Source organism: Galleria mellonella, unplaced genomic scaffold (assembly GCF_026898425.1).
Source record: "Galleria mellonella isolate WM207_F2 unplaced genomic scaffold, CSIRO_AGI_GalMel_v1 utg270, whole genome shotgun sequence".
Taxonomy (NCBI): Eukaryota; Metazoa; Arthropoda; class Insecta; order Lepidoptera; family Pyralidae; genus Galleria; species Galleria mellonella.
In genome coordinates, this window is record NW_026442062.1 from 2,361,916 (window position 1) to 2,374,043 (window position 12,128).

The 12,128-nt window shown below is 33.8% G+C and overlaps 1 protein-coding gene across 1 annotated transcript in view; it reads right to left on the bottom strand.

Moving 5' to 3' along the window:
- LOC113514241 (G protein-coupled receptor kinase 2) overlaps positions 1 to 10,732 on the bottom strand; it is a 64,004-nt gene extending 53,272 nt beyond the window's left edge. The window contains exon 1 of the mRNA XM_052895307.1: positions 10,227 to 10,732. Within this exon, the coding sequence (XP_052751267.1) occupies positions 10,227 to 10,278 (52 nt within the window). The 5' untranslated portion in view covers positions 10,279 to 10,732. The remainder of the gene's footprint in view (positions 1 to 10,226) is intronic.
- Positions 10,733 to 12,128: the final 1,396 nt, after the last annotated feature.

A 12,128-nucleotide genomic window follows, 5' to 3' on the forward strand; every position in this document is an offset into this window, starting at 1 on the left:
TCCAGTGTTAAACATAGGCCTTCGCCATAAACTGCCATAAAGAACAGTCCTTCATAATATATTAAGTTAATTATAGGTTAATACATAGTGTATATATAAATATTAAAAAATATACTTTTATAGAGGTTCAATTGTTATTTCCTTTTAAAACTATATTGTGAGTACAATATTTACTAGGTCAGACAATACGGTGTAAAAAATAAAAGGTTAAATAAATGTTGCACAAAATTATGGTGACGAATGTTTTTATTGTACACGCAAACGAAGTCGCGGGCGTGGCTTATACAATATTTTTAAACAAACATGTCATAAACGTTGACAGCCCTATTAATGATAAGAGCGACGACAGACCGTCATGTAACGCCGGCACCGGTCAAGTGCGTGTCTACCGCTCATAGTCATTTGTGTTTATACTCGAAACTATAATCGGATTTTGCTTTATTTACGTGACTTGTTAATCATATTTAATTGAAATTCTAAATTCTTTTTCATTCAAAAGCTTAAAAATATTTGTTAACCAAATTAATGAAGATACAATGAAAAAATTGTTTTAAAGATGAACAAACGTTTATTTGTTCACCTTTAAAACAATTTTTTCATTGTTTTTTCAATTATTTATTTGTAAATGAGGTCGAGGAATAAGCAGCAGCGTCCCTCTTAGTTGCCAAGCGTGGTAACTACTGGCAAAAAAGGCTTATGTTCAGCAGTGGACAGACGGCCGATATAATAGTTATGATGATGATGATGACAACAATATTACAAATGAGATATAAAAATACATATATTTAGTGATTAAACAAACGTATAGAAGTAAAGTTCTATCATAATTATACTAAGTACTTCACCCAAAGAGATTAGTAACCTGTACCAGGCTGTCGGCAACGTGCGCGTAATGCCCCTGGTATTGCAGGGGCATTACTCACGCGCATTGTAGCCTACGGTAACTGCTTACCATCAGGTGGGCCGTATGATTGTTTGCCATCAGTAGTCAGTAGTACAAAAAAATTAAACAAGCTTAACGTTTATATAGGAGCGTATTGACTGACTTTTTCGCATACATAATGTCAGCTAATTTTCGCGACAGTCGTCTAAAAAGCTCTGCAATATTCCTAAAATGGCCATCAATTCTGTGAAAGTGTGCTTAAACTTGTTTCCATACAAAACTTATAGAACACAATAAATCCCATAATACCGATACTTTTAAAATATTACTTTCACAATCTATTTTTAACTGATTCTTAAAAATGTGGTGTTACTTACATGTAAAACTATATTATATATACTTTTTTTAGATTTATAGGTTACTAATCTGAAAGAGGACGAACCAAAAGTATAAATTAATATAAAATAAAAATCCTTGTCAGGTTTGTTTACACTAATTTCTGAAACCTCTCAACCGATGTTTATGAAATTTTATTAAACAATTATTTGCTTCATATAAGAGGTAATATAGTTTTTCTCCTAATAAGTGATCCAAAGGGAGCAAAACACTTTTTAACGAATCTACTAGTAGTAAATTAAACTTCTAACAATTGAAAAAATTATATAGACAATAGGATTTTTTACTTCCGACATTGTACGAATAAATTTTCTGATTTCTACTATTTTTTGCAAATAGACAAATTAACGAACAAGGCTTTTTATATAAAATTTGTATTCAGTGGTAATACAAAATAAATTGGAGCATTGTTTCAAATTTAGGCCTCTGAAAGGCGCATAGTAAGACGACTGACAAGGCTACAGTGAATTACGAACAACGATGGCCAATCTCATTCGAGAATCGAGCAGTGGAGTCTTAGCATAGTAACAATTTTATTGAGGCAAAATTTGTTGCGGTGTAAAAAAAATTGCGGACCTTGCAAAATCTGTTGTTATTTTTTCTTATCGTGATTAAAAGTATCCTATGTTTGAAGTTGGAGCAAATGATACACATTTACAACATTTCATAAAAATTGGTTGAACGGTTTGGAGATTAGTGTGAACGTATATTTAAAAACAATTTTTATATATATTTAAGTTATAAATACTCTTGATCAATATGACCACGACCATGATTTCAAATGTGGTCCAACAAAAACTTTAACATATAAGTTTTAATATTATAATAATGTGCGTAATGGTAAAAATCGTCAACAAACTAAATTAAGTTAAAGCAGTTGGCTCGTTCCTTGCTAACTTTGCAAAGTTAGTGACAGAAGTGTCTTTGATGAGCATTATGATAATAAGTATAAGCATCATGCTTTTAACTACATTATCTGGTAATACTATTTGCAACTAGTTTAATTTCAAAACATAAGCTTCCGTAGCAATGGGTAATAAAAACACTACAATGATATAACTGTAAGTGGTCACGGAACCTTAAAGGCAAAGTTATTGCTTTCTCGGGACGTGCCGCGACATACAACAGCTGTACAAAATAAACAATGGCATCAAATAAAAACAAAATAGCGCGCGTGGTCCTCTCGTGTGAAGAACCGTTAGCTGTAAAATAGAAACCTCAACAATAATGTCTTACTTTTCAAAGTCAACGTTGTTTTCAACCGACGTCAATTAACGATTATTACAAATATAAATTGAAATAACGTTAATTTCATTTTAGATGGTATGTCATAATGCGAGTCGTGATTCATCGTAGTACCTCAGGTTATCGGAAACAGTAACATAATAAAATTCTAGAAGAAAACACTATCTCCCATTCGAAATTTTCCATGAAAATTAAAACCTATCTTACTCAGGAATAGTATAGCTATCTATTAATTTTCTAAATCGATTTTTTTTAGTAGATTAAGACAATAACCCTAAATACAAACAAATAGATTTAAGCTCTAGATATTATAATAAAATCGACAAAAATTTTGATTTATAAACGAAGATTGGATTTATAAAGACAAGAGATTTATTTACGAACGAAGATGACGAGTAGCTACTATTGTTGTAATGAGTTCATAAGGTGAGCACGGACTCTTCCTTTGAACAAGAATCTATTTGGAAGTTCTCGGATACCTTCTTCGGCAGTGGCATTCTAGAGTTGTGAAGCTTGGATCATGAAGGAGTCTGACATGAAGCCAGACTTGTGAAGTGGTGTGTGAAGTGAAAGAGAATTATTAGAACGAAGATTCAGATTATGAGAGTTTCAAAGATACTGAAATTTACATTTCAGATATTCCGGAAAGGAAGGAGAGGAAAAAATAGAGCAGAGAGTGCAAAATAGTCTTAGTTGTCTACGCTGACGAATGGGGAGCAAATTAAGGTGGGACCTATAATGGGAGATGTGATCATATTTACGGAAACAAAAAATAAATCTAATATCATTGTGTAGTCGGTCTAGTTTCTTTACAACATCTTCATCGTTCCCGATCTTAATCGGGATAACACATATTAGCATAATCAATGATGGGAAGAATGAGAGATTGGACTAACGTAACCTTATTTTTAATAGGAAAAAAATTTCATATCTGTTGCAATATGGTTGGACCATATCTAATTTACACGATTATTTAGGTCAACTATGATAATTTACCTGAATTATATCGACGTTTTGACCACGTTTCACCGACCGTGATCACGAGTAGACTTTTCACTAGTCTGTTATAAACCAGAAAAAGTTCTATATTCGATAAGGCAGTTTCTCTATATTAAAGGTAATTTTAATAGATCTGTTTCTTTAGGAAAAAACGTTGCTGTAATAACGATCCACATAATATAATATATATGTATTATCATAGCTATTAATTTCAGACTAACAAAGAATATTCCATGTATATTCCATTCAGAGTAAAGTGAAAAAAAAATCATTGATAAAAAAATTATTATAAATATGCTCTATGATTAGATTACAATATGTAATAAGGTCAGTAATATGAATCACCCTTGCGTAGTTTTAACCGGGTTTGTTTACTGTTTAATACCGAGTGACGTGTTTAACTTTACATAACTCCTGTACGTGTTTCCGTGCAAAAGTTGTATAATAAACAAAAGGCCAAGTGTGATATCCGATATAATGGTACAAACCGTAATCTTTTGGGTCTAGTCTCTAATCTAACATATTAGAAGGCTAAGTACGACCAATGGTCTAACTTCGTGCCATAAAAATCAACTGAAGATCACAACCACGAACAATTTCCCTCCATTCAGCATAATTCTGCACAGCATATACAGCCATGTGAATGGCACTACCAGTTGCCTTCTGAATAACGTCAGACCGTCTTTGCTTTAGATTTTATAATATGTCAATTTTATGATAAAATACTGGACCCCGAACGAAATTTTAACAACCTTGTTAACAAATATAGGTTTAAAACGGTAAGTGACATACGACAACATACGACCGAGAGGAAAGGATTGTTACAAAATAGAATGGGATCAAACAGTCCCATTTCTAACAACAACTAATTAGTTTATTAGCATACAACGTTATAATTTTATTTTCTCATTGCTTTCTTGATTTAATTGATTAATTTTAGAAATATGAAAGCGTAGCGGTTTTTTGTATTAATTGCCGCATGCATTCTTATGTAAAATGTGAATACTATAACTATCAGATGGCAATTGTGAGTAGCTTTGACGTGGTCTAGTGTTTTGAGTAGTCATGCTCACTAAAATGTCCAGACTTGTGGCGGCGTGGTGGGCCGGGTCATTGGGCTCCCTAAAATATGGTCGAGCGCAGTGATGGCTGGCTCATCCGTCATACTCGTGAACGGGTGCTGCTTGTAGGGACTGGTCTGCTCTAATCACTATGACTGATTTCCTCTTATTAATTGTTTAACCAGTTGGTTATGTATTAAATTTTTTTTTCTTTTTGAGTATTTAATTGAATTAGTGCTAATTGGTGGTTTGTATTCACACAATTAAACTTAAAAATGTAAAATAATAATAAAATTATTTAAAAGAGCATCACGCAAGTTTCTTGCTCGTTCTTCTTGTGATGAGACAGCTTTCCGAACGAGCGGTAAATTAAAAAAAATGTAATGACTTTTCAAAAGTGCTTCAATGTAAGTTTATTTGAATAAATGATTTCTATTCTATTCTATTCTATCGACGTCCACGTCACGCTGGATCACCGATTTTTTTCTTATGATTTACTAGTACCCCACCAACATAAATCATTAACGCAGTAATAGTTACTATTCCGTTTTTAGAAATAAACCAATCTACGATCATGTCCTCGGAGACCGAAACAAAAATGAAAAGGCCAATCATTGTAGACTTTGGAGGCGTAGCGTCCGCAATAATTGACTACTTAGTTATTGGTTTGTTAGATTTAGGTGCTACGAACTTACTTAACAACTCTGATTCTAGAGAACAGGAGGATTTATATATTTTAAGTTTGTTTGATATATATCTAGAAGCATTGGAAATAATACCTAATAACATACGTTGCATTATTTAAGGTTTTAAATAAAAACGGAAAATAAAGTGGTCACTTAGGTAAAATATAAACATTTTCTAGGGTTAACTCTATATTCCGATCAGGTTACCGGTAGTGGTTACGAACTGACTAATGTAGCGACATCGCATTTCCGCTCACAAGGCAGAAATATTTGATTAAAGAGGATTATTTTACCTATACGATTGCGTAAATTCTCGATTCTCCAAAATCCTGAAATAATATCCCCATTAGAAAGTTATTTGGGTTGATTTCTTTTTGTAGGCATTTGGGAACTGTCTCCAATTTGATTTCTGAAGTTCTATAAAATAATATCAATAGGCCATCTACAAAATTTTAAGAATGAAAAACGGTACACAATATCTATAGATAGCACCTATTATAAAAACCTTGTTGGCATGGATTAATAGGTCAGGCACAAGCAATTATCAAGGCACAGTCAGCGAAAGTGTTATTTGAGAGTTCTAAATATTGCGATTTGTGTACATATAAATGAATAGTTAGTGATGACAAATTATACAATTTCTCATATAATTATATTTTGTGTTATGATTAATGAATGTTTTCATTTCAATTATTGAATAACAAGGCTGAAACATTAATAATGGTCATATCTAAATAAAATTGTAACTCATGACTATAAAAGAATTGTATTATGACAAACTAGTAGAATACATGTCATACAATTCCATATAGTGTAATGATCTACTTTAATAGAGCCTAATGAAAATGTAAATAAGAAAATATAATAAAAATAAAATAAGTTGATCCAAACAAAAGACAATCTACTGACTTCCAATAAATAATAATAAAAATTAAAAAAATCAATTAATTAATGTTTGTTATAATTTCAACAAAACTTGGTTATATTTTCAATAAGATAAATTGTATTGCAACTGATTACATGTTCAATATTTTTTTTTATGTTAATTAGATGTTTAAAAGAGTTAGAGGTATATATATATGAGACATATGACAAATAATTTTCTGGGCACTGAATTTATTATACATGATTTCCATTAACTACATAATTAATTTATTCTTTGTTGGACAATAAAAATTTATACAAATGGCAAGCTTAATGTGCTATGGTATTCTCTACCATATAACTATTAGGTAGAAATAGAAAGTGTGCTTTCAATGTGCCCATCTACTTCACACACAAAATGTCTTCCTTTGGATGTATGGGCCTTTTATCAGTTAACAAAAAATTAACTGATAAAAACTTTGTAAAAATCACAATATATTTTAAATTTATGTGACAACTTGATTAGTTTCATCCTTGTTTTAGCTTAAATGTTTACATAACTCCCTAAAAAAGTGAGAACACTGAACAGGCAATCAGTACAATAGATAATAACAATTTCAAATTATTTATTTAAAAACTTGTAGAAATTACATTCTTTAAGATTTAAGTATACTTACACATATAATAACATACAACAATTTGATCTAATATGTAAGAATAATGTTAAATAGAAGACAGACAGTGGTTCATCCACAACCCCTGACGGGGTTACAGGTACGGAGCTTGAGTCAATACTCATTGCTCGGGCGTCGACTGCGCAGGCTACCGCCTGCGTGTCACTATGTTTGAGCCCAGTGGGCCGAGTCGGCACTATTGTAAATAGCGCCAGCTAAGTGGACACAATGTGGGAAATTAAATAATAAAAAGAGGCATAAATTACGTCGTCGACCGTGCCGGGCTGGCTTAACCGTCGCCCTGGGTGGGGCCTGCTGTGCGCAGGAGATTTCGTGGCAATGCGCGCGTAGCGTCCGGTGGACGCGCATGTAGTGGGGCTAGGTCCCTTAGGTGTGGGTGGTGGCTGTTATCCGCCCGGCTGAACATAGTGTAGGTCAGCCGGCAGACAAACTCGTCTACGCTGGGACCCCAAGATCACTGGCTATTACGTCATTTCTAACATAACGACTTGCGTCTGCGCACAGTCGCAGGGCGCAGTTCTGCTGAACCTGCAGGCGCCGCCGCTGTGGTTCGAAGCACAGTGCGTACCAAGCGGGGGAGGCATACGTCAGCTGCGAACGAATATAAGTCTTGTAGATGCCTACTTTCGTTCGCAGCGACAAGTTGGATTGTAGGACCGGTCGTAGCATGACCCGCTCGCTGTCATGTGCAACGACCGGTCGATCTCTACCCCTAGGTAGCGCACTATGCGCTCCCATGATATGGGTAAACCACGGAGGTGGAGAGGCGACGGGTAACGTGTCCGGCAGCGAGTGGCTAGCGCCACCGTCTTTCCCACATTGACGGTGGTGCGCCACATGTCTAGCCCCTCGGGCAGGCGGTTCAGCAGTCGCTGCATGTTACGTGCGGCGGCGGCGGCACTGGTCGACGACGTGAAATACGCACTGTCGTCGGTGAAAGGAGCGAGGACGAAATCGCGCTCTCCCTTGAGGAGCTCATCCCTCAAGGTGAGGTTGTCGGTGTACGTCGCGCAGAGAGCTGGCGATATGCAGCTGCCCTGCGGCACTCCGGCGACAATCGGGTGGACGGCAGAGTCCACGCCTTCGACCATAACATAAAAGCTCCGGCCGGAAAGAAAGCTATCGATTACCCGCACGTAGGCTTGCGGCGTGCTAGTATATTCCACCATTCTTATATACTAGGCCGTCGTGCCACACGTGATCGAACGCTTTCTCGACATCGAGAAACACATCGACTACGTGTCGACCGCGATTATGTTCAACGGCCATGTGGTGTAGCACGCGCGCAAGTTGTAGCGTGGTAGAGAAGCCGCTCCGAAAGCCGAACTTTTCGTCCCGCGGAGACATACGGGTACAGTCGGCAAAGCAGCGCGCGTTTAAAGGTCTTAGCTAAGTGCGGGAGTAAATAGAAGGGTGGAAGAGACAGATGCAGATAAATCAAGCTGTACTAATGAGAAGACCAAAATCTCTGAATTCAGCGAGTTCTAAAGAAATATAAAAGTGATTGAAATCATTACATATAATAAAATCATTACAGGTCGCTGTCTGTGAGGATATATAGGAAAAGATTGAAAAGAAAGAAAAGGGAGATTTTATGAATGCAATAGAACCCAAAACAATGATTCTTAGCATTTTTGTGTGTTTGTCTATATGTTTGTGCATGCTATTCTCAAAAATAGCCCAGCCGATTTGAACAGTTTTAACTAATGTGTTGCAGTTTACTTTGGTTAACATTTAGTGTTTGTTTTATTTCAATCAGTTCATAAATAAAAAAATTGTATCCTTCTAAACAATCACATATAAAATGCTATCAAATAATGAAGCCGTTGAATTGGCTGAAACTTTGTGAAGGTATTAGGAACGTAATTGTCATCAATATGTAATTGGAATCAGGTCTTACACTACATTATTTTATTATATACATTTAAGTATATAATACAATGTAAGACCCAATTCATGAAGATTGCCAATGGAAATAATATACAGGAACTATATAGTTAGATGTGGGTAACATCATGGGAAACAGCTAGTAAGAAATATATGTAATTATAGAGATCTTTGGCACTTAATTCTAGTTTCTTAGTTTTATCAATTTACTATTATTATATATGGACCTAAACCAAATGTAACAGGACCTATTTATTTTATTTCTAACCACCTTTATGCCTACTACATCATACTTGTAGATTTCAGAAGTAGAAAACTATTGAGATAGATCACATTGCAAAGACATATCAAAATGAAATGTACACCAAAGTCAGACCTTAGGAACACAATTGTGATAACTGCATCCAATTTGGAGCAATAATTTTTGTGTGATACAGGAACAAACATACAGACAAATAAAATATCTACAAATTATTGTTTTGGCATCTGTTACTCTTATTAAGACATTCCATGTAATTGTTAATTAATTTTTTTTAAATGTTAATTTTTCTTACATATCTCCCATTTTATTTCATTATATTATTATACCATTTTACATATTTATAGATAATTATAGTTACTAGACCTGTAATGAACAGTACCATGAGATTGTTTTTATGTAAGTCAGGATGGTAAACAGACTCATCTATTGGAAAGTGGTATTATTTGCTTATAGACATAGGTAGTAACAAGCAATCAGGAGAGATCACAAAATAAACTGACACTCATGGCATTGCCATTCCTGAGAACTAAGGTATTGTCCTACAATTCCACTGCCATATATCAACCTTGAAACCAAAACAGAGTCCTGCAAATAAATCTGCTTAGCTGTGACAACATAAATGGAACAGATGTATTCATAGAGAAGACTTTTAGTTCCTAATAAGTACTAAGATAACTTTTAATATTTTACTTTATAGATATCAGATTTGGATTACTTTATCTTTCAGACTGATAGGAAGTACTAGCAGTTAATAAAAACAATAATATTTATATACATATATAATTATTATTATGAAATATGATCAACTCCCTAATACGATAGATTGATATCAAAGTATAATATCATAAGTACACATTAAGTATTGTAACTAATTAAAGAGAAATAAATTATTTATTAATATATTACACCTTTGAATTGTTTCAGTACATAGTAATTTATTAAAAAAATAAAATTGAATTTAAAACATTCCACATATCTACGTATTTCATAAATTTTAAGTAAATTAATATTGAATTTTTTGTTCAAGATACTTCTAATAAAGATAAATATATCAGTTAGTTAAATTATATTAATTAGATGGTCATCATCCAGAGTCATCTAATTCACTCATAGTTACAAATCAAACCATGTTATCATCTAGCCGTCTATAACTGTCGTCAGAAGCAATTTGAATACAGACTAAACATTCGAGTCTTCATGAATAATTCTAATCGCTCACACAATTTTAATTGTAAATCATGTACGTACCCTCTCTGGCTTTCAAGTAGACAGTGTTGGCGACGATGTTCTCCAATTCCATCAGTTCCAGTGTGGCGGATTTTAACGTAAGCCCTCCAGGAAGCAAGACCCCGCCGGTGCGGCTCCGTTGCCGCCTTCCGCGCAATATTACAGCCCATCAATGTACGTCCGATATCCACGAATTAAGCACTGCACACCATTAGCCGAGCTAACTTTCACACATACCACAGCACATCACTCAGAAAACCGATTAAGGCCAGCCACTAGCCTGGAATACGGCTTAACTTGAAAACACGTAAACGATCGAGGTACTAGGGGTGTGGTAGAAACGACGATAGCATTGCTAGTATATTATATACAGTGCTGTAAACGTTTTTAGAGAAGGCAACGCAAGTAAACTGGCTGTTTTTCTCAATTCACGCATAAATGAAGTACACGCCCGAAACAAGAGTGATATCGATGACGGAAAGCAATGCCAGTACGCTATAAAAACTACTATTTCGTGGTAACAATTTATTTTCCAGTTGCCTACATCAAGAAACAAACTACTACTTAGAAGATAAAAAAAAAAATGGTCTATCGTGAATTGAACTTACACCTTATGTTCCAAATGTAAAATGTATACAGGTTTTTGTGTTCTCTAGACAAAAATTTGTTTGAAATGATAAGTGTTTATTATAATTTTACATAAAATAAGAATCTAATATTATTATATATTATAATATTATTATTGTTATTGCATTTTTTTATCTTGTGTCATAAGTGTGATTGTAAACCGGGCCGCATAACTATATCCGTTTATAAAAGGTATTTTCATAATTTCTCAATAATTGTACTAGTTAGAAACACCATTTTATTTTTCGTGTAACATTCACATATGTTTTTATAATCTATAATTATATTAGATTTTTGCATGATGTACTTCAAAAATAAGAATGGTTTTTGTAGTTCCGTACTAAAAAGATACAAAGGAATGCTTATGGTGTGATTTTATCTGTCCGATTATGTCACAGTGTTTTTTTTTTTAATTAATGACAATATAGTGGTAACCTTACTTGTGCTATTAGTATATGCTGACGGAACACCAATAAATGATCATAGGTGAGATGAAAAGGCAGGTCTCTTAGCCTATCGTGATCAATACACTGGAAATTCAGCACGATGTTTTCCAGAGTAGACTACGTGGAGGTCGACCTAAATTTGACGTTATTAGGTCAATTTAAAAATTTGACTATTGTCCAAATATATAAAAGGGCTTCATTTTTATGTTTTAAAACTGATTTTTATTTATTTTTTATGCTGCTATTATTAAATATTATAATTTATAAAGGTGTATGTCACTATTGCATGAAAAAACGATGTTTCTAACTGACTCTGTTTTTGAGAAATTACCAAAAAGCTTACAGAAACAAGTTCGAATTTTTCACCACAACTTAAAATTAAAAATATTCTTGAATTATTTTTTATTTATTAAACAAAGTATAATGAATAATATATATATATTTAATTTTATTAGTTATACCTTGTATATATATACACATACATGTTGAGCTACAATATATATAAACGTAGAATATATATAGATAGAACTATTATACTATAACTATATAAGTAACTCTACTTTTAGCTTTAAAGACATAGACAATTTGCGCCACTTTGGTATCATTACACCTGCAGCTTGCACTATAAAGGATTTGGTGTAGGAGTATGAGTTGTAAATAGATAATTCCAATGTAAGATGTTTTAGACAACGCACACAAAGATTAGGGATTCTGTATGAAAATGTCTCTCGTAGATAATTAAAGAGTCAAACAAAATCTTGTACAGCAAGGATAGGATGCGTATATTGCATTAGAACCTTATTGGGAGTCAATTAAGTAGTTTGCGTTAACTGGAGATATGGTCGTATTT